Here is a 24,309-nt window from a genome sequence, read left to right as displayed (position 1 = left end):
CTCATCAACCAGATGAAATTTGAGACTAAGCACTCCTTCAAACTGACCTTCACCGGTTGGCTGCACTACACATCATGTTGTAATACATTTCACAATTCACTCGAACCTATTCACTATGTAATTCCCGTGTAAGAAAAACATGTTGGTGCACCAAGACGATCTTTCTGTAAGACATCTGCTCGAGTGTTTTGTGCTGTTTCGAATATTGGCAGGACTTATGTGTGGATGTGACAAGCTCCACTTTGTGGTGAGGGTGGTAAATGTGGAGGATCCCATCACAAAGAAGCAACGAAGCAGGGATGCAAGTCAAGATTAATCTCACAAAAAAAAAAAAAAAACATGGCTCATGACACCACACTCTGTCTCATAAGAGTTAGTTTTGATTCAGAGAACAACGGTGGTACTTGCAACGCATTACTACTGCATATGTCCGTCTCGCGTTGCCATCAAGTAATTAATTTGATGAGCTCAAGCGGGATCATCAAGCAACTAAATAACGCTCCTGTTAAACCAGTTGGCAACTTGCACGTCGTTGAAAAAGAGGAAGCTCGTCATTCAGATCAAGTGTAATTTATTCCATCAAATTATATTACATGTACCCGATAAAACCGCAAGGCATATATTTGAACACAGAATTTAATCTCAAACGCATACGGTTAACTGAATTGAATTGTGCTCGATGAAGAGACTGAAAATATAGGGTACGGTCATTCCTTTTTCCAAATCACGCCAGTTGATGGCATTCAGATCAGCGCTTGAGCTCCAAAATGTTAGTTGTTTCCCGGCCACCTTTTTTTCTGGCCTTTCAAAGCAGGGCATCATCACCGAGTATGGAGAAAACTTTGCAGCATGTGCCTCAGGGTCTCCAAGCTGTCTTCGAAATAATTGCCTTTATTGGATTGAGTAGGACTCTTGTCAGCACTGTCAGTGTGCAGGAAACCACCGTCAACGTTCTTTCATGCTTCAAAATCTCTGGTAATCATTTCATCAAAAGCCGTGGCTTCAATTCAGCTGCTCAGACCGTCCTTGCCACTTTGTATATTGATTTTTCTCGCTATTTCCATGTGCGTGTACGTCATTCTTCCCAACCGCATTCCAATTGTACAAGTCCCTAAAGTTCTGATCTTTTCAATCAGACACGTACTGGACAACCTTGTTCTCACAAGGATTTGATTAGAACCTGCACAGAAATGTAACCACTGTACGAAATTGTGTTTGAATCAGACTATTCTAATGTGATTCCAGTGCTTGGTGTACATGTTCACTGACCATCACATCCTACGACTGTGTAGTAGCCTTAGTTCGTCTTTTAATTATCGGCCAGTGGTTTGCATTTTTTGCGTTTTGTGATTATAAGATTCAGAATTCCAATTTTCAAGTGGATCAAAGACTTAAGTGTCACTCGGTGTGAATGCAGGTATGAATAGTTATTTAACTATCTGCCCGGTTAAGCACTGGCAAGCTGTCCAGTGCTTACCCGACCTCTTGCCCAAAGTCATCAGGTATAGGCTTCGGCTCGTACATACAGTTCTCAGTTTGGCGAGATTCTCTTTAGTTTGACATACTGGTGGCAGCCTTCCTCCTAATCACCTTGCTCTGTCTTGCAAAATGTATGCAGTCCTTGGTAAACTGCCAAGTTTACAATAAGATTTCTACAGCCTTTTTTTTTTTTCTTTTTGGATGTCAGCAGTGCACTCACTGCATTGGATATAACGGATATAAACCGTTTTGCCAATTTGGTTTCCTGACAATGATGTTTTATAGCCTAAAAAATGCCTGGGAACATTTGATCATGTGTGATACCGTTTCCGTTCAGGAAGTAACAAGCACTTCACAGTAAAAATAGTAACTGTAGATAACAGTGCTGCTGTGTACTATATAGTGATTAGAAGTGTGTGATTCTCAGTACAGTGCTTGCTTCAATATATTCCTAGAAGGGTTTACACAAGGACGCACATGTAGGAACTTAGCCGACTAAAGTGAAAAAAAAAATAAACTTTTGAATTTTTTAAGTATCCTCTTTCAAGCACTCAGTAACTGTCGAATCGCAATAGCAAGTGTGCTAAGACTGTTGTTGGAAAGCGTACAGTGTATACATAATTTTGGTCATCACTCAAAGGATGTAAAGAAACAAGCGAAAATGTTTTCTCACTACTTAATAATGGGGTTTCTGGTCTGTTCCCTGTAGAATTGGACAATTCTTCTGTAGTTGTTTTCATTGTCTACTGTATTTTGTGTGTTGAATGTTGTGCAGATCTAAAAAAAAAAAAAAAAAGACTTGCTTTCAATGTAATTTTGATACTAATATCGCGACTCCTTTCCATTCACAATGAGAAATTCAGCCGAGTATTCCAAAGCGATAACGTAACATTGCTCCTGTTATGAATGACAGTGAATAGAGATGTTGTAAAAATGAAAATAAAATGAATTATTTTGTAACAATTGTTAATAATGATAGTGGGCTGAATATACTTATGATGTTATGCATGTTTGACATGTTGGCTTTAGAAATTATTTTGTTGATGGATGAGAAAAGTGTAAAAGAAAAGTGTTGACGCCAAAAAAAATGTCATTGCTAAAATTTGCAAAATAAATCAGTCTGATTCATGGTGGTCGTGATTTATTAATCTAAGAGTGGCGTCAACCTCTCGTTAGCGTAAATCAGCAAACACATTCATCACATCATGACTCATGTGTTTTGCACCCATTCGTGTTTATAAGTAAGCGGATAGTCTGAAAGAAGGTGCTTGACTTCCGAAGTTTCTGTGGTAAATCATTTCGAGCAACCGGGGCAAACAGAAAACAATTAAAGTCCTTTTTTTTTTCGTTAATGGGATGTCCGTGTTTCCGATATCCCATTAACGTATTTTTTTGTTTTTTAATAACAAAAATGGACAGAAGTGTTTTTCACAGGACAGCGGCGATATTGTTTGTGTTTCATCCCCTAAATAATTCTTCAAAATTGTTGTGAGAAATCAGTTGATCAGTATCTTTACATTGATGAGTAATATTCAAAATTAATATAAGATTTAAAGGTAATTTGAGCAAATGTGTGTTATTTTCATACATGTGTATGATACTGGTCATCTTTCGTGTAAAATTAGTACCCAAGAAGTACAGTAGCTCTCAGTCTCAAAAACGTTGGTGAGCGCTGGTCGACATGATTCATAAGTTATTCCACATAGCGTACTTGAAAGAGTCCACATGATGCACTGTGCTACTGACACCATCCTGTCATCACTCATTTTGCTGGGTCACTTATTGGCTTGAGGTAATGTAGCAGACTGTTGGGAGTGGATGGTTTAAAGTGTGGTGTCTGGACCTAATTTGAATTCAACTGTGAAATAAGGGCCCAAAGTTAATGTTTCCAGATGTGCAACCAAAATATTTTCATTGAGGTTGTTCAGAGATGAGGAAAGTGAAATTGTTTTTCTTTGTAGTTTAAGACAGATTTGTTTTCATATTCAGCAGAGGTTTGTGCGAGTTGGTTTCTAAGAGACTTTGGCAGGCTCAATGAAAAGTCCATCCCAACCACTGTTCGCACGTTAACGTTTTGAAAATAACAGGTATCAAATTCTCTACCCAAATGTCCATCTAGTGTACAAACCCCAATTCCAGATGAAGTCGGGACATTGTGTAAAACAGCGATTTGCAAACAGTTTACAAACTATATTCAACTGAATACACTACAAAGACAAGATAGTTAATGTTAAAACTGATCAACTATTGTTTGTTTGTTTGGGTTTTTTTTTTTTTGCGTGTTCACTTATTTTGAATTTGATGCCTGCAACAAGCTCAAAAAAAGCTGTGACAAGTTTACCACTGTCTTAAATCATCTTTCCATTTCGCAATGCACAATAAGATTTTGGGAACTGAGGAAACTAATTGTGAAACTTTGTTGGTGGAATTCTTTCCCGTTCCTGAGTGTGGGACAGCTTCAGCTGCTCAAGAGTCCGGGGTCTCCATTGGGGTATATTGCGCTTCATAAAATGTTAGGACACAGGTCTGGACTGCTGGCAGGCCAGTCAAGCATGCACCCACAAACACGAGGTCTGATGAGCTCCAAAAACAATTTGGAATGTGACTCGTCAGACCATGGCTCACTCTTCCACTTTTTGCATCGATTGATTTTCAGATGAACTCGAGCTGAGAGAAGTTGACAGTGTTTGCTGTTGAAATGTGGCTTTCAAATGGTGGAGTTTTAACTTCTATTTATAGATGTAATGATGAACTATGTTAACTGACAATAGTTTCCTGTAGTCTTCCTGAGTCTAGGTGACTGTAAATCTACAGTTTTCATTTTGCTGCAGAGGTCTGATTTCTTTCTTTCGAAAAAAAAACCCCGATAGCCTCCTTAAAGCGGCCAACAGCCTCATGCCATGGCGTAAATACGGAAAACCCAAATTCATAGATTTGAGTGTGTCTCGCACTGACTGATGAGGTAAACTGTGCCCTGGTTTTTACTGAGGAAAACCGAAGGCAACTATAGAAATGAATCAAAATTATTGACGGTTTCATGTAAAATGTAGGCGAATATATGCTTTGGCACAATAGTGATCAAATTTCGTATGAAGTATGAGTTATTTTGGTGGCTATTTTTATAACCTGGAAGTAAGAAGCCTAGCTCACTTAAACCATGCTTGTCCCCGTGTGACTGCTGCACCTCTTGAAATGACATCATGCTGAAGCTGGCTGCACCGCGCACCGCCCATGAAACAGTAAATAGTAGTAATTAATAAAGATGGAAGAACATATTGTGGAGCCTTACGTCCCCAATCCAGAGTCAAGGAGCAATCTTTATACAGTATTGATGTACGATTCATCCATGCACATGGCAATGTGCGTAACGAGTATGTTTATTTTCATACAAAAAAATATGTCTTTATAAGATTTACGAGGAAGTCCTCTGAGAAATCTCAATCACAGACAAGCAGTTGCTGCATAGTCTGTTGCCGGGGGTTCCGGTGCCTCGGCGGGGAGGCCACTCATCGTGCCTCTTTCCCTTACACGCTTATCGGGCATCCCGTCTGGAGGTGGAATATTGAGCTGTGTGGGTTTTATCCTGGAATTCAGCTCGCTCCCATTTTACAAAAATACGTTTGGTTTACTGACTTTGAATAGGTGTGAATATGGCTGCTTATCCACATGTGGCCTATGAATGACTGGCAACCAATCCATATTTGTCCCTCTTCTTGCCCAAAGTCAGCTGGGCAAAACCACCTCATCCGCAACCCTAATAAAGACAAGCACTATGGGAAAGTGGATGAATTGTTTTGCGGTACCAGTAGCGGGAGTGAGAGCAGGGATGGCGCTACACTGTGGCTAGCGGGGGAAAGGGGCCCATCAGAACTCTGTTTAGACCCCCTCTGGCAGTCACCTGATATTCTAAAATATATATTAATAAAGTACTTTCTCAGTCCCCCTATGTCTCGGTCAAGCTCCCGTTTCACCCTGGGAGAGAAAAAAAATCCCAGCGCCATCCCCGAGTGAGTGTTTCTGCCAATATGCCCTCAAAAATACACGTGAAATAATATAAGATGACTTCAAGTATACTCCAACAGCAATGCCCGCATTGGAGCATAACTAATGTTTGTGTTCTGTGATGGAACCATCCTTGCAGACTGAGTTAAGTCTGGCCCCATCAATCAACAGCCTTTTTGCCAATAAGCACGTCTGCCAGTTCTAACCTGCCAGGCCAGTTCACCATGTTATTATACCTGTTAAACAGCTGTCCCCGGTCACTTCTCGCAATTGAGCATGCACTTAATCATCAGCTGCTGTCACACCTGGTTCTTCGTCTCACTCCCTCTTAACTAAACACTCTGCACATGATGTGAGGCTGCCGTCAAACTGTAGCTGCTTGGACTTTGCAATTGAATGCTTCAGCACAAAGATACCCAATCTCTTTCTAGCAGTTTTCTTTTTGCGGTTCTTCTTTCCTGTTTGCTTTTACAGAGTTTAGTTCTTATTTGCCAAACAATAATGATGGTTCTGTTTTTGACGAAGTTCCTTCAGCTCCAAGTGGAGACACAAATTGAGCTGACTTGAGTTAGAGGGCAATGCCATGTGTAGTTACAGTTAATAACTTTCACAGCCTCGGTTTATTTCATGGCACAGTCCCATATGAGTGTCTGGAGTTCATTTGAGAACATATCATTATAATTTAGTTCATTACATTTAAAACGGAATAACATACCTTGACCTAAAATGACTGCACTTTCTTTCTTCCCTGTAACTCTGGAATGAGACCATCTCGACAGCAAAAAAAAAAATATCCCAGTCTACATATTCATTTTTCAGAGCAGTTTCTGTTAAAGTTGAAGTAAGTCCAGGATGGGGCCCTTTAGTACTTGTACTGTTGAGCAGAGACTTGGCAAATGTAAATACAGTGATTAAAATCAGGGCCACAGTGACATGAAGACAGATTTCCTAGCACGCAATATTGACTCATGCTGATTTGCCCAGACTGGATTACAGGAGGATTTTCAATGTTAAATTTATTTTTCAGTTCCATCACTAAATCTAAGAAAATAAACCAGAGCTTAACAAACTGTCACTTCAATTTATAAGCCTTTTGGATGACAGCCATAACCCTAAGACTTCCAAATAAACAGTCATGCAGTGGGAAAGCTGGTGGGCTGCGTCATTTGCATTTTCCACTGGAAAAATATGCACATGGGAGGGGAATCGTGATCACCTTTTTCGGCTAAAATTGTTGAGCAGTATTGGGACACAAAAGGCTGTTTATTTGTTGTTGTTTATTCTTATACAAAAAGGTAACAACTGCCTTCTTACTTTCATTTCTACAAGACACCGAGTGAAAAAAAACTCCTGGCATTTGACACACACTCGTTACAGCATGAGGCAAACCTGTACATTCCAATACCATGTAATAAAATACAAATGAAATGTTATTATCCTGTTAATTATTGTGGCTTTAATTTGTGATGGTGTGCAACTGGACTGCACTGCGAGATATACTGACTGTGCCTTCAATATAGATGTAAACAACTGAGGCTGTGCACGCATCGGTGCTGACTTGAAATGAGATGCGAAGTGGCTGTTCAAAACGAATGCAGAATCTGAATTTTCGGATTTGACTGAGAATGAATCTTGGCATATTGTGCTGTGCACTCTTCTCAGAAATGTTTGAATAAATCAGTTGAACCAATAACATGCAAAGCTACAAATCATGTGATGTTGTTCAAACAATCTCAGGCGTACATATGGAACAGTTGAAAAACAGCAACAAAAACGTTCATCTGTTGGTGTTCACTTTACATGGCGAAACACGAGATATCAAAAGCAAAAGGAGCAGCTTCCACCTTTGCAGAATAGTATAAATGTTGTAGGACAATGCTAGCTATGCTATTTATTTGCTGTGTAAAGTTTGGCCAGGTTTAGTACAAGTGAAGTCATCCTCAAAAGGTTGGCCGTTAGCCTTTTATTTGCTGGCGAGCTTCTGTCATGAAGAGCGAAGCCACACACTCACTGTGTGTGACTTCCATTGAAATTACGGGATAGTTTATAAACTGTATTTTATTGAGGTGACCACCATGTGAATAGCCATAGTGGAAGAGGTAACAGAGGGCATGTAAATCATCTAAAAATATGGTCCTCTGTGGCATAGCCCATTTAGCGAATTTCACAAGTGCAGAAAACTACCTTGCAATTTTGTCAAACATAATTAGCTAATTTTATTACACACTGGACATTACAAGATGCATTTTAACCATCTTAGTGACATATGTGACATTTTAATTCATTAACCGCTAACCGACTAACAATATTGCAACTAGGTAATACTCCCATGACTGTGAGAAATGGTGCTCAAACCATACACTGCAGGTAGGTTTATTTTTTATTCTTATGCGTTTCCAGTTAATTGAAATAATGCAGGAAAGGTATACCGTTGATGTGTTTAATTCTCCCATCTTTTTGATAAGGCTGTCCATGTAAGAACTGATCTGCCAGCGTATCTCTTGGACTTTGGCATATGTGGCTTGATCCATGACTATCACCAATTCTTATTTTTGAAATTATTTCCAGGCTATCGGCAACAGCAATGGAATGGCTCAAGATGTTGAGATCTGTTGGGCTGGCATCAATAACAGGCAAGTCCCCGACATTTTATAAGATACATTCTTATGCTGCAGCTTTCACTGCACACTAGGACCCCCCGCCCCCATTAGTTCTTTTGTGCTCAAAAACTTGAGAATTGAATGAACAGTGGCCAAGACCATTCAGGCATCCTATGAAGTTGTCAGTCATGTGCCGAACTGCCATCGGCCAAAAACATCGTGCTTTGGTGCTCAAGGTCATGATGTTTTGACAGGTAAAATTGATTTCTCTTCGATATGTGAACACTTCTGTGTATCTGATGGGCTGTACTTTGTGACGTTGCCCCATAATGCAATGGAAATTCATATTTTGAATTGTCGCAAAACCAGTGGTCGAGGAATGTTCCGGCAGAACCACACATGCTGCTATTGTGCCGTGCTGTGACATGCCGTGTGGTGTGGGACTGGAATCTGTAATGGAAAAGCAACTTCAGTAAACCATTAGAGTTAATTCGGAATTCGCTGCTTCAACGGAAAACGAATAGCAAACGTGGATTTTGGATGCAAGTTTAGGCTCTATAAATACCTTTAAATATATGTACAAGAACTAAAACTTGACAAATAGCAGACAAAACATTTACTGTACAGTACTCTAAATGTTACCAGCCTTAATCAAGCCGAAGGGAAAGATGGAAAATTCACAAAGAGAGATTTGAACATGTGACAATGTTGGATAGTATTGACTACATTTTATACGAGCCTATAAAAATGACTGAGTAGGCGTATTATGCTGAAACCAGAGACGAATTTAGACCACGCATCAGTCAGTGATGAATGTTTCTGCATAGTTCGAATCTACACAGCTGGTACATTGCATAAAATTTGAATTATATATATATACACACATTATAATGTAGGTATTCAATTCAATTGATATTTTCAAAGGAATAGACATGGTTCGAAAAGTTAGTGTCAGGACACCTTTCCATGCTTCTACTTTTTTGGGACAGTTTTTTGTTTTTGGTGGAAGACGTGGGGGGGGGGGGGGGTGCCAATGTAAATGATATTGCAGCCACTGGTGTGCAATTCACCCCAATTGCGAAAGCCAGCAACTACTCCTGTTTTTCAAGTAGTAGCAGACTGACCCCTTAAACCCGAGTGCTGCCTTGAAGTGACGACATGAAATCCGAGACGAGTTGAGGTAAAATTCGCACAACTCCTTCAACCGTCCAGATGTTGCGTTTGTGGCACCAACCAAAGTCGGAAGTTGAATGGTTTCCACTCAGAAGCTCGCTTTTCTTCCAGCGGCGCGGTGGGAGCTGCCACGCACCACTGAGAGAACTCTCGATCACTTTTTACACCACTGCGGCAGCAAGAGCACTTCGACGAGAGCGATGCGTACGTAAAGTGAGCGGCTTTGAAAGTTTAAAAGCCGCTCGAAATGCTTCCGTGTGGACTGGAGTAAGTCTCCACCGGATCGTTCAGCAACACAGTGAGTTGATCGTGTGCAAGTGACTTTATTTATGAATATCAGAATGGATTTTACGCACTTGCTTCTATGTGCGGGGATGTTGACGCTGCGTCTGTGTGGAGCCTACTACAGCGGACTTCTCCAGCCAGAGATGTCGAACGGCACTTTTCACCACTACTTCGTGCCGGACGGGGACTACGAGGAGAACGACGACCCGGAGAAATGCCAACTGCTCTTCCGAATGACCGATGAACGAAAGTGCGGTCCCGACGAGGACCAGGACTCGGTTATCCGGGACGATTTCACCATCATCAAGCGGCACATCGAGGACTCTGCCCGGGTGCTGGAGGGGCTCGGGACGAGCATCTCGTACGACCTGGACGGGGAGGACAGCTACGGGAAATATCTGCGGAGAGAGACCACGCAAATAAGTGACGCGTTCACGAACTCCGAGAAGTCCCTGCTGGAGCTCGAGGTGAAGTTCAAGCAGAGCAAGGAGAGCGAGTCGAAGGAAGAGCACCGGCTCAGCGACGACTTCCTCAACATGATCGTGAGCACCCGGGACACCCTGAAGGAGACGCTGGACATTTCTCTGGGCCTGAGGGACAAACATGAGCTGCTCTCGCTCATCGTCCGCAGCCATGGCACACGGCTCAGTAGACTGAAGAATGAATACATGAAGTACTAAGAGAATAGTTACAACCATACTCTCCCCGCTCTACTGTACTTTAATTATGCGTGTGACTTCGATGGATCGCAATCACATTCAAGCACAATCAATTAGATGCATACATCCATACCGTAATAAAAAAGATAGTATTGTTCAGTTTTTACTGATTTTACGATATTGTTTATTATTATGGTCTCTTTTTTGCAGTGGCTTGAACTGAATTGCATCATATTCGGAATTGTGGCTAATATTTTGCCCTTCTCATGTAGTTATATGTAGTCTTAGCTTTGCAGTGTGCGGTGCAGTTGTAGACTACGGCAAACCACAGTCATAGACATTGTGTATAATAATAATAATAATAATACATTTTATTTTGCTCTCTGACCATGTCAATCAAAAATGAGCATTATCATCTTTGTACATACCAGTCAGTGTGTGCTGGCTGCCCTGAATTTAAAACATCTGTTATCTTGGGAACAGACAGTGGTGGAAAGTATTTTACGAAGTTTTGTCCTGTTTTCTCCCATTTCTTTTTCCCATGCCATGTTCTGTTCCTCATCTAAATAGCAGTTTTATACCGTGAATTTGTCATCTGTTATTTGTCAGGTTTATCTCCATAGCATGGTGTACTTATCTAAAAATAATATATTCAGTGGTTGATGACGAATAAAGTTACCAAAATTGTGAGGAAGTCAAAGCTTCTCATCTTGTCATGGAAAGTGTGGTCCATTGGACCACAACTGTGTACTGTACTGTACCCAGTAGCGATATGAGAGGTGGGGGGGGGGGGTGGATTTGGGGAAAGTGATGACGATTCTATGGGCCCATGACAGACAAGGGCCCAGGAAAATTAAATTTTGAAAGCAGACCCCCCCCCCCCCCAGGGTCCCAAATTCCTGGCAGCACCCCTGATTGTGCCAAAACTGAGCATGATCACAGAGTATGCCAAGAACCCCTTTTGCAAAGCATGTGCTCAGTTCTGACAGACTTACTGAATAACTGCTTTTCAGGAAGATGAGTTCAACAAATGGAAAGATGAAACCAAACCACAAGTTATTTACTGACATTCCAAATTTATTTAATGCACGAAGGGTTGTTAATAGTCTACCTATGAATTTTGTAACAGGCCAGCAGACATTGCACAGTCCCTTATTGACCTGGAGCTAAATATTTAGCTCAAAATGCAAGGCCTACAGGAGGCAATATATAATGTTTCATGCATGTTTTGAAGCTATGTACTAAATACGTTCAGTGTCAGTATTTATCTTATTTTTTTAATGTGTATTCTTTATTCTTGCTAAGTTTAAAATATGAGCAGAATATATGTGTTGTAATATACTGTCTGCGTAAGATGTATACTAATTATATCATATACATAAAGACTGCAGGCAGTACTCTTGGTTTTCAACCTCAAACACGAATTTGTTTGACAACATCAGATTTTGTTTTTAAAAATAAAGAGTTTGTGTTTGAAATATGCTTTTTTTATGTGGGGGGAGCGGGCAGTATGTAATTTAGGGGATTTTATACCCTGCAGGAAATGATTTTATTTGCTGTGTGTGTGTGTGTGTGTGTTTTGTCATTCTTCTAGTAAATGTAGCATCATCTTCTGTTGGGAACAAGCACACTTTGCTCTTTGACAGAACCCTACAGTGTGACAGAGCACTATAATCACTGGGCATATAGTCCTGCCACATCATTGACAAAGTTCCCCTCAATGTTTGCTTAACAAGGTTTAGAGGTCTGTTTTAAATTAAACACAAACAGAGGCCCTCTAATTATGAGTGTTATGGAGGAAGAACCTGCTCATTGGAGTGTATCAGATGGGCAGTGATGGAAGGTTGGGAATCGTGGGCCGCACAAAACGCCCCCCCCCCACCCCCCCCCCCCTCCATTACTCTTCTCCAGTGTACTGAAAACAGCATTTTTGAGTGCATAGTCAGTTGCACTGAGGACGCTTGTTCACTGAACAAAACAGTTTCATTTAAAACGCAGTAACAAACATTGGTTGATGTTACGTCAATTTATTGTTATTATTATTCTTGATATTATGCTATTTTATTGGATATATATCTGTTCATTAATTAGGACATATTTAGCCTATTTCACTGTATTTGCTTTTTATGCCTCTTGTAACTCTATTAAAATAGCATGTTGCTTTTGTTGTCACAAAGACACAGGTCACCTTTGTGACTGAGTTGCAAACAAAAAAATAGCCTTTGAAACATGTAGGCTATAATCCTGACAATCTACAGATAAGTGTAACTTTCATTCGGTTTATTGTTCTGAGACAACACTCTTCGTGGATTTAAATGTTTTAATATGACCAAAGTACCATATCATAAGAGACAATACATCAAGGTAGGCTAAGTGGATGGATACAAGGGTTGAGGACACAGGAGCGCTGTTATGTCATAGTGCACTGCCTCCTCCTGCGACCTTTCGCCTACTTTCCTCTTCCACACTGACAGCCGACGTTTGTGTTGACGGAGGCCGAGCCACGGGGACCGAGGAAATCTAAATACAGGTAGCCAAACCACATTGTTCTTTTCGTGTCTTTTCATGACGTCTGTGTATAAATGTTAGAAACAAAAATGACAACTTATAAGTCGAGCACTAGTGAACGTGGTGGTACAGAACCGTGGGGCAACCTATGACGTCATTTTGCTAGCTAGCACGCAACCGGAGACATGCATGTCTTCGAGAAAACTCAAGTTGAATGTTTCGATGTATGGCTTTTGTTGTGGACAACGTCGGAGGCGTCACGTGGACGTCACTTCGGGGGAACGACAATGTACACATTGTTCACACATCAATTGTGTGTTTGTAAATGTTTACGAATCAAAGACTCAATAAACATTCTGGGGAAAAAAGACATTGTTCACACACGGTTGTTTGCGTCACTGTGTTTAGTGTGTTTGAAAATCAAATCCACCCGCTTAAAGTGATGTCACATTTTATTTAAGGACACAGGAGCTGATATATTAGGACAAAAAAGTGTGTGCTATTGTTAATTTATGTTTTGTTTGGAAAATCTCACATCCATAAATGTATATTTGTGAATTCTCGCCGTCATTTAAATTATTTTTGTTTGAGGTGGACAATTATTTTAAGTCTGATGATCTAATAACACATTTAAAAATGTAGATCAATAATTGGTATAAATTCGGAAATATTTAAAGAGTAACTCACAGATATCCCTGTTTCAAAAGATGTTTTCTTATTACTATTATAAGTAATTATTTTTTAATATATAATTTATTCATGTACAGTATATACAGCACATTTGACAACAACGTTGTATTTGATACTTGATGTATGTAAAAGATGTTCATTGGATCGCCTGATGCTGTATATATTTTGTAAAAAAAAAAAAAAAAGAACAAAAAGCAGATACTGTATATTAAGACATATTGGCAAGGTTTCCATAACATTTAACGGCTAAACTGTATGCGTTGCAAATGTCTGTAATTCAGTTTTGTTGAGTCAAAAGAGCATTGGAGATCCATACATATTTTCCTATTCCACGATGAACATTTCAGATTTTATATGCAGCGTCGTTTAGCCTCCATCAAATGATGTCACCTTTTCTGCCATTCATGTGTCTGGTGTGCGTCATCACCAATGTCTGTAATTAATTTGTAGATCAGCCACGTCTCCAGGAGTGTTTTTTTTAATTTATTTTAAATCTCGCCTCATACTTGGCCGATGTACAAATTGTTTTGAAACGATAAAATATAATCTACTCGGACTGCACATATCAGATGGTGGGGGAGAGGTTGGGGAGGACAGAATTTATTTGGTATAACATTAATTCATTAATTTTCCGATCCGCTTATCCTCAGGAGGGTCGCGGGGCGCGCTGAACCCTATCCCAGCTGTCTTCGGGCAGTAGGTGGGGGACACCCTAAACCGGTTGCCAGCCAATCGCAGGGCACACACAGAGACGAACAGACATCCGCGCTCACACTCACACCTGTGGACAATTCAGAGTGTTCAATAAGCCTGCCATGCATTTTTTTGGAATGTGGGAGAAAAAACGAATCACCCGGAGAAAACCCACGCAGGCCCGGAGAACATGCAAACGTTTATTGTCAATGTGCTGCTTCCCCATTTGAAACAACAGTATTTCATTTTTCTTCTTTTGTTTTGGCATTCAGTGGTTTAAACTGAGATTTCATCAACTGAAGAAGTTGAACCGTTGGACCTGGCCATAAGGTCCAATAATGGTTACTAGTAATAACTATTTAAAATATATTCATATTGAACAATTTTTATTCTGGATTTTGTGACACACTGCTTCGCATTTTAAATAAATAAACAAAGCATTAGCACTGAATACTTGATTGTTTTTCCACAATAACTGTGGATATGAGTGTGAACTTGTTTTAGAGTCTAAAATAGGGCTTTTTGCCGAAAATGTCCAAATTTGGTGGTCCATAGCTCCTGCTCCGATTGTTCTAAAATTTTACATTTAGTGTTGTTCCATCACTATCCGCAAGTACAGCAAGTTTTATTGAATACAAATCAGCTTGTTTCAACTCAATGAGTGATTCATGGAACGACCCATTTTGCGTAAGTGAGGATGTATACCATTATTACTAAAGCAAGAGACACAGTTACATTTATCTTCTAACTTCTAACTTCAAACCTCTACAATATAACAGTTCACAATCAATATTTAGCAATGTAAAAAACATTAAATAAAATATACATCGCTCACCAGAGATACTGATGCAGACACAGCAGACCTCCTTTTGCTCCTGCCTGTCTATGTGCGCAAACAGTTCCACTCATACATACTGTTCTTTTCTGAAAATGCCCCTGTCAATTCACGGTTGGAAACAAGCCAAAGGCAGCCAGCAACATTGTTGGTTGACCAATCCTCATAAAATCCACTTATTCATCTGTAAATCAATATTTGGGCTGCATTTTAATTAAGATCAACCAATCAGAGGGATGAACATAGCTGAACCCATCAGAGGATGGAAAAATACTGACATCTCTTTGATTATTGAGGGCACAGAGTGATGAATGTAAAATATGAATGGTACCCCCTCCAAAAAAAACAACAACAAAAAAACAGCCATTTCACCTGCAACCAACACTCTTCTGAAGGCGTTGGGCAAATAATATTTGTATGGGAGCACATTGAAGCTGAAATGTGATTGGACCAAAAAATAAACAAAACTCAAAACAAAAACACACAATCGACTGGAAGCTGCGCAGCCAAGACACACACTCTAAAATTAAGAAAAAAGATTGTTGAACAGAAATGATTGCATTTCAGTTGTGAGTTGTAAATGTAGGTCTGTGCTTTCTGACAGTGTTTGGGTCAGCAGAAAAGGCCTAAAAGGGTCTGACTGCATGCCACTGGTTATACTGCAGATCATATGACAAACAGCTAATTTCGTCTTTGGTCGAGATGGCTATTTTAATATCGGAATTATACAGTGCAGGATTATATTTTGTATCAATATCAGTCTTACATAAACAAAATGAAGAATTGATACACGCACCAAAAGCATTGCAACACATTTAATATTTAGTCCAAAGAATCTAAAATCCAACCCTATGTACTTTTTGCATGTTACAAATCAAATTAGCAAATAAAATCAGTCATCTCTGAATCCACAAAATTTCCTTGAAGTATCCGTGATGTAACCTTGCCTTCAAGATGAATTCACGGAATATTTGTGAGCTCACAAAACCCAGAGAAGCCATTTTGTCCCGAGCCGGCTGATTTTCTCCGAGGCAGCGCCACTGCTGGTCCAATCACAAAGCAACAGCGTGTTTGACGGCGGGATATGTGACTGGGACAAAAACAAGAAGCGCTGAGGCCAGGGAAAGAAACCAACCAAACATGGCGACACCTATGGATGAACGCATGCATGCTGCAATTAATTCTCTTCTTGCAGAATTGCCCCCCCATTTCCTTTTTGAAAGAACAGCAAGAGGAGCTGTGTGCACTTTTAGCTGGGAAAGATGTTTTTGTGTTTTTTATCTACTGTATTTGGATTGCCGTTGCCGTGATTGGTCAAAACAAAAATTTGTTAGGCGTGCACCAGTTGCAGCATCACCCAATCAGCTCCAGGTATTGTATTGAATTGCCGCGCCTTTCCCAAGCGGATCACATTGGAGCAGTCCCAAATTGATGCTGTGGAGGACTCCTTTAAGCTCTTGCCAGGTTATCAGTGATGTGCAAAACTTGCCTTTGTGTACAATTTGGGCCGGTGCTCACAGGGATGAGTCAAAAGAAACATTTGTAAAATTCTTACCAATGTCTTCTGGCAGTGAAGGTTATAAAAGATAGACAAAGAAGGCCAGAGTTGAATAAATGTGTGTCACGTTGCCTCATTGACATCAAAACAAACACACAAAATCAAACAATGTTAAAAACAATTGCTGTTTGAACTGCGTCTCTTTCTTGCTGAGCATTTTGTATGATTTCACAGTTGGTGGTCCTCCTGTGTCATTTGGAAGAAAAGACTCAAAAATGTTGAGTACCTTGGCTCGGATCGCCCGGCCTGCTCTGCAGAGATGCATCTCTTCCATGGCTTGCCAGACCGTCAGGTTTTGCCGTAGACCGGAGAAGGTTTCACATCTACCACCTGCTCGTCTGACGTTCGTGCAGCTTCGTGGACAGCAGACTTTGGGTTCAGCCTCTCTCTCTGTGGCCAGCCATTCTGTGAGGCATGCCCGGGCACTGGATGAAGAGCGGCTGGTGGAGGTTGAGTGGGAAGATGGAGGGCAGAGCCTTTATCCCTTCACGTGGCTGAGGGACAACTGCCAGTGCTCTCTCTGTACACTGCAATCAGCTCAAGCCCGCAAACTGCTGATGTCTGATCTGGACGTCCACACAGACATTGACGTGGTGGAGGTTACCAATGACAGCAAGGTAGGCCAACCAACTATTGTTATCGGCCTATATTATAATTATATTTATGGATGCCGTACCAATATTGTGAGTGACATTCAGTGAGACTTAAAAAAAATCATTGATTACAAAGTCGCGCAATATTACACTTGAATGATGCATGACCATTGTTCAGAGCTCCAATGCCAATTCCAACTCCAGCTAATTTGTGTTGTCATATCGCTTTGGCACTACCAATCAAAACTGATGCTTCTTTCCTTTTATATTGGCAACATTTTTACATGACAGCTCTTGTTTTTAATCTCATTGTTTAGTGTCGCAAAAATAATGAGGCCAGCGAGTTAGTGATTTATTGCTTCTTATAAGCTGTTTTTTTTTCTTCCCCGCAACCCACCAGATGGCTTTCCTTGAGCTTTCAGCTGCATTTGTTTTAACATTACATTCTCAGACAGAGAATATGTGGATAAATTCCAGAACCCGGGTCAAGACAAAATTCTGGCATGACCTTTTTTTTATGTGGACGGACTTCTAAAGTGAGCTGGAACTGATTGGCTTCTCTATTCATTAGTCAGCAAGAGAGTTTGTTTTCTCAGTAAAGTTCCATAAAGAGGCCCACAGATAAAGTAAAGTGCCTAACTTTAATGAGGCGACCCAAATAACAGCGTAGTTTACACTCCCACTCAGTAGCACTGTGAATGTGAGTGTGAAGGGTTATCTGTCTCCATACAGTTTGTGTCCAGTGTTTGACTGATGACCATTCCAGGATGTAGTTTCCCTATTGGCTGAGGTCATCTGAATTAGGATCCAGCTTTCCATGACCCTGAACAGGAAAAACGGCTTTGAAAATGAATGAATGGATGGATCAATGGATGGACATGAAACACAGTGTAAACGGAAGCTTGACTCTCCTAAATGGAGGCTACATTCCCCTTCATTAGAATTGGAACAGTGAATCCCCCCCACCCCCCATCCCATTCACACCCAGCCATTAGCCAAACTGCTCATTTGATTGGCTCCCAGATTGATTGGCTCTGGATTCCAGTTTAGGACCATTGGGGCAATGTTGGTCCACTAATCTTTTTCTTCCTATTCACGTTCAACTGTATAAGTGTCCTAGTTTGTAATAAACGTGTGAAACGGTGCGACTCGTTTCTTACTCCCGATCAGCTACAAGAATTTCAAACACATCTTCCATCTCAGAGGTAGAGGAGGAAGCCTTTTTACAATATCGCTTCAAACATGTTAATCCTGATTCTTACGATTCTGTCTCCATCTATGCATATTTGTACATGTACTCGTATGGCGTACTGCAAGTCCCCGAGGAATGTCGCGTGTGAACTTTAATTGATGAAGCAACACAATCGCGACCATGTTAACTGGCTTCCCAGGACCCAGCTGATACGGGTGCACACATTTAAAGGTGACTTGAGCTAGGCCGTTGTGTCACTCTGGCCTTTCCTCTTGGCGAGGCATCTTCTTATCTATCTGGACTCTGGCACATATCATTGAAACCAGTTAAAACCATCGAGTCACACATTGTCACGTGGGCCTGCGTGGATGCGGCTCAAGGAGTATAAAGAGTAGGAACCATTTTGGATTGATTGACCAGGGTTGCCCAAGTCCGGTCCTTGAGTGCACCCATTCAGCCTGTTTTCCTGGCATTCCTTAAATAGTTGAACTCAGCATACGCAGTCTTCTGGCAATTACTGTTAATATAATATAGCGAGCATTAAAGACCAAATCCAAGTGGACAAAACGGCTAACAGTAATTGTATCTTTATTTGTTTGCATCATGGGAAACTCTGAGGAACACTGTCAACGTCCACATTTTACTTTCAATTCTTTTACAAAGTTAAATTTCATGCAGCAGATCGGATCAGATTGCCTTTCGGATGTCTTTTGAAAACAAAACAAAAGCGTGCGGAGAGCAATGAGAAGGTTAGTGGACCAACATCATCTCAACGGCCACAAGATGGACCTGGGAGCAAATTAATCTGGAAGCCAGTTCAACCATCACAGCGGCACCAAGCAGAGTCGTTGAGTGGTTGGAGGTGCCACTACTGCCCAACTGCTGATTTCCATGAAACCATTAAAATGTTTAATGGGCCAAGGTACAAAACATTTTGGTACTGATCCGGATAAAAACGATTGTGTCCTTGATCCTACTGAAAATGTCAAACCACAGAGGACATCCGCACGGAGAGGACACAGCGCTTGGTGGAAATTTGTATTCAACAGAGTGCTGTTTTTTGCAAGGTGACAGTCAGGTACAGTTGTGACATTATCAAGAAATGCACCCAACCCTTCATCTCCCCTCACTCGTGTTTATTCTGTTCAATGTCACCTGAACGTTGGAGTTGAGTGGACAGATAATCCAAATGAAGTAAATGCATAGTCAGCAACAAAAAATGCGAGGAAAAACATTACAGTGTGAATGAAGATAAAGCGCTTCACATCATGGAGGGATGGAATGTACTATGCACATTCAGCATACTCGCTGTGTTGCACAAAACCAAACAAGGACTTCACCAAATGTGCACTGAGACCTGAAATGAATCTCTGCGATGGCAACATCAGTCTATGAGGCTGATTTTCTTTTATCAAAACACATGTTAAAATCAAGGTTATGAACGGTATTGGAAAATCAATCAAAACCAAGTTGGAGTAGTTTCAGCTGTCATTTCAGCACAAAATGTATTTTGATGCCTGCAACTCAAAAAATAAAAACAACTTGAAGTAAAGAATCTCTAAAGTTCAAGTTAATCCAAACAGCTTGATGGGGGTGGGGGGGGGGGGCTTTTGGTATTATTATATTTTTCTTTTACTTTCGAGAAACAACATCTCAGCAACTGCATGATTGACTCATTCCTTGAAATCTGAAACGTAGCATTCATTTACGTTGTGCCACGCTGTTTTGGGCAACCCTCATTTGCGCTTTGTTGGCTTGTCAGACGCTGCTGCACTTGGCTCTCAGTTTGGTTATCTTGCAAGTGTTGTCCTGGAAGTTCGCGCTTCCTATGAAAGTGATTCTCTCGCGATGTATGAGACACAAAGACCGCTTTGGGAATTCCTTGTCCGTCCATTCGTTCTTAAATCCTCAGTTTTCCGAGTCAAAAGTGCTGTCGAGCTTTTCCAGCAAATCCCACAAATCTCTTCAGGTATACAAACAATTTGATTGGTTCATTTTTTTTGGGTCACGTGATTACAAAAGGAGCTACAGTAAGACTGCGTGTACCTCTTTCACAGTATGCGACAGCGGACTATGGGAGGAACAAAACACCACCTGACAACATACACACAATACTTTTAACGGCAATTGACCGTGGGTCAACATGAGAACTTGACCCGCCCCGGCCCGGACCACAGCCCGCCACTGTAAATGATTACTGGATTATTCAAATAGCTGTTGATTAATGTGATAATCGATACATTGTTTTTTAATAGATTAATTGTTGCACCCCTACTAGTCACATACCGATTTTATACATTCTCCTTCCCCCTGTCCAATGAATCACCACGGAATTTGAATTCTAATGTTCATCAGATGATTAAAAAGTGTAAATTTGAGAAAGTCTTCCATTTCCAAAAATAGATGAAGTCCCGAAGATCCGTCTTGAGGAATCATTTCAATGCTTCTACTGTATCACCAAGGTGCCTGGCTCTTACCTATGTTGCTGTCAATTACGCACATTCTGAGTCATGGGAAATTTCGTGAGTTTCCCCAAACGGCCGGTCGAACCCCTCACCTTTCTGTCGAAGGAATGGCGCTTATCAGCTGCTGTCTGCACTCTCTGCCAGCCTTCGACAAATATCCCCAAGACAAAATTTTAGTCTTAGTCCTGCTCACGCTCGTCACCATGAAAAAGGTTGAAACCTTCTGTCGTTTTGATCAAAATTGTTTGCCCTCCTCCCGCTTTCTTCGCCTTTCTGCTTCCCAAGGTGAACTTCGCTCCGTACTCACGACTTCACTTCGCCAACAACTTTATTTTCCTGCGGTCCTCTGAACCAAGTTTGCATATAGAGTCACCCATTGCCAAAAGGCAAACATCTTCCAAAAGGAAGGGAAAGCATAGAAACAATCATGATACATTGAGGATGTTCATGTTTTTATACGAAACGCTTCTCATGAGACATTTGGAGGCCCCAGGCAGTTGCCTGTTTCTGCTTTAAGGCAGGTCCACCTTTGTCAACCAGCACAGAATTTCCTCCACCTCTCACCGGAAGTCAGTTGGGATGGGCTCCACTTACCTGCAAACTTTGATGCTCATTTTTGAGTGGATGGTCATTTTATTTGTTTTGTAAACTTTGGTTGGTTCCTCCCCAGTTGTCCATCGTATGGCCTGACCAGCACACGAGTGTCTTTGATGCAGAGTGGCTAAAGAAACGCAGCTTCTCTCTTGAGGCCAGACAAGCCATGCAAGAAGAGCTCTTCCTCAATGGTGAGTTCAGATTTTGCTTCCTGGACCCTTTATGGACCTCTTATCACCTTGATGACTTTTACTGATTTTCCACAGTGTACTGGCATACGGTAGGATTTAGTAGTTGACAAAATAATCATTGTTCTAAGTGACCTTAAAGGATAGAACACATAATCGTATCCATTTTATTTTTAAACTTTAAAACCCAACAACATAGTTTTGGACTTTGTTAACAACGATCGAGTCTGCTTTACAGTGTGCCAGACATGAAAAGGAAAAATTCAGCTGCTTGCATTTTAATGGAGCGGGGGTGGACTGTAGTTGGACTGTGTGTTTTACCTTCGGTCCTGAAGGATCCACAGAACTGAGTGGTTTCTGTTGTACCTGCTCCGGACTGATGACTGTGCGTGTGTGTGAACCCTCTCATTGAGGTTACGTTGTCATTGTAGTAATGTGTTTGTTTGCGAAACTGATTCTGGACAAACTATTTGGGAGACCATAGGCTACACTATTGTCTTTTAAACAGTGTGTGTGTGTGTGTGTGGGTGGGGGGGGGGGGTTGACACTCACATGCAAATGAATCTGAGTGCACTACTATTGTCAGAGATATAGGAGCAGTTGTCAAAGATGCTTTTGGCCCAAAGTCCCAGATGTGGCGGTGCAAAATGACGCACTCATACTTTTGAGGTTTCATTATTTCTCTCTCAGAGCCAGATTCAAATTCCTTCCACTGGAAAAAAAACACGGCAAAGATGGACAAATTAATGATAAACAGCTACTTCCAAGAGCTTTTTTCATAATTGCACATATGTGTTACTCATAGTCGTGACTTATTTCCCTACTCATAGAATGAACTCAAGCCAGAATGTGCCTGTTCCAAATACTAAAGCGAATACACTCACTGGAAAGGTCAATATGATAACTGGACCTCTGGGGACTGTTTTCAGCAAGTACTACACGTCTTTTTTTTTTTTTTTTTTTTTGGTCTGGGAGGATGTTTCTGTGTTTCTGTGGCTACGCAGACTGCTGTGTTCTTTTTGGGCTACGGTGCCGCTATTATCGGTAGGGCTTGTAACTATTGCCATTTATAAAAGGTCAAGTTAGATTATTTCCACAGGGCCAACTGGTACTCTATGATATGATTTAAATCTCATGTGTAGATGACAAAACTCCTTATGATAGGATATAACTCACTAACAAAGAGAGTGATGATCGATACGTAGACTTAGAAGACATCTGTACATGCAGGATTAAATATTCAAGGATAATTAAGATATGTGGTACTTTGCCCTCATGTACTGTAACTATATAAGATAAATGCAGGCTAATTTGTGAATACTAGTGTCTGGCAAGTGTCAATCAAAGGAGGTTGCAATTCATGATAAAACACCTCCGGATGCATGGAATAGAGTTGATTGAGTGTGCAGCATCTTCCCCCTTTCTGTGTTGCCTCAATTCAAGTGCGACCCCTCAGCCTCGTACCATGCCAGTCAGAATCAGGTAAGTAAACCAGTAAAATACAGCAAGTTGAACTGGAACTAAAACAGCAGTTGAACCCAAATGCAAGTGGCTGGCTAATATTTAGCTTAGCAGATACAACATATACTGTACATGTCCATGCATGCATAGATATACACATACGGTCGACTGCTTGGATACAATGTTCCGTGTCCCCCCTCAAAAACATATTTTGGGTAAGTCGTATGTTTTTTTTTTCTTTCCATAGAAAAACGACATTAGGTTAGGCCATAAATGTGTGTTGCTCTGAAAAATAACACTCTTTTGTGAAAATTTTAAATTCAGAGACTTGATATTAATATACTGTTTAAAAATAGCCCCTCTTTAGAAGCCCATAGTTCATAAACAGTAAATAGAGTACTTCAAATGACTTCATCCCCCTAACTGGTTAGCACTCTCAGTTGCAAACTTTTTTTTTCTTTTTTTAAGAATGAAGGAACCAAAATCAAACTGAGGAATCTGAATCGTCCAAACTGAAATGATGCCCAACCCTTGTCTTGAGCTTCCTTTTAAAATACCAACGGTCTCCGAGTTCCCTCCTCGAAGTCCCATCAACGGGATCTGATTTGACTCAGGATACAATGTTACTCAAAGGCCAGTGCCAGAGAACTTATGGGTCTCCACAGTTTGAAACGATAGAAGATCAGCCCCAAAAAATTATCAACCTAATTAACCGTTTCATAAATAAATCAACTGAATTTAGAATCGTTCATGATACACACAGGATACCGTTGCCAGACTAAAGTCTGGATGATGGTCTCTCTCTTGCTGGTCCTCATCAGCAGTTTATTTTTGTATTTTCTGGATCATAACAGTAATTAATAACCCTGGAGATAAGTGTGCATTACTGTCTGTGTGTTCTGTAGAGAAACGGGCAGATGCTGGTGATGCACTTAAGGTTTGGAAAATTCAGTTTACTATTGTTTATATGTGGGACCAGATTTAGCTTTGCATCTAAAGATTACACTAGGGTTTTTAACTTTGTATGATGGAGAAAAATAATGTTGTAATTTTGCCACAAGTGTCTCTCTCAGTTGTGCTGTTGGAATTCTCTGCGACATTATTATTATTTTTTCTAAGAGACTCATCCAAAGAATATCCTTTGGGCCGTGGTCATCAGAAGTAAGTGTAATGTAAACCTGAGTGTAGCGTTCCCTCACTTTTTGCAGATGACAGTTCCACATATTTTAATTCAGCTTCAAATTAAATGCGCAGACGTTGGTTTAAAGTCGTCTCCCGGCCTGCAATTTCTTCAGCGTTAGGTAAGAGGAGGTCAGTCTTGGGAGCGCCTCCTT

The 24,309-nt window shown here is 40.8% G+C and overlaps 2 protein-coding genes across 2 annotated transcripts in view; both read left to right on the top strand.

Moving 5' to 3' along the window:
* Positions 1-9,416: 9,416 nt before the first annotated feature.
* Positions 9,417-10,892, top strand: fibinb (fin bud initiation factor b). The gene has a single exon (XM_086108167.1). The coding sequence runs from the start codon at positions 9,584-9,586 to the stop codon at positions 10,217-10,219; it is 636 nt and encodes a 211-aa protein (XP_085964293.1). The 5' UTR covers positions 9,417-9,583; the 3' UTR covers positions 10,220-10,892.
* A 1,743-nt stretch (positions 10,893-12,635) lies between these two features.
* The window catches only part of bbox1 (butyrobetaine (gamma), 2-oxoglutarate dioxygenase (gamma-butyrobetaine hydroxylase) 1), a 32,217-nt gene continuing 20,543 nt past the window's right edge, over positions 12,636-24,309 (top strand). The window contains exons 1-3 of the mRNA XM_086106608.1: positions 12,636-12,728; positions 16,657-17,099; positions 21,403-21,517. Of these exons, the coding sequence (XP_085962734.1) occupies positions 16,698-17,099; positions 21,403-21,517 (517 nt within the window). The 5' untranslated portion in view covers positions 12,636-12,728; positions 16,657-16,697. The remainder of the gene's footprint in view (positions 12,729-16,656; positions 17,100-21,402; positions 21,518-24,309) is intronic.

This window comes from Hippocampus guttulatus, chromosome 3 (genome assembly GCF_054856545.1).
Source record: "Hippocampus guttulatus isolate MCC_2025c chromosome 3, RoL_Hgut_1.0, whole genome shotgun sequence".
NCBI lineage: Eukaryota > Metazoa > Chordata > Actinopteri > Syngnathiformes > Syngnathidae > Hippocampus > Hippocampus guttulatus.
Note: the sequence above shows the minus strand (reverse complement) of the source record. Positions and strands in the feature narration are given on the sequence as shown.

Bases quoted from the DNA above. Each gene is read 5' to 3' on its own strand.
- fibinb (XM_086108167.1), top strand. From the start codon at position 9,584: ATGAATATCAGAATGGATTTTACGCACTTGCTTCTATGTGCGGGGATG.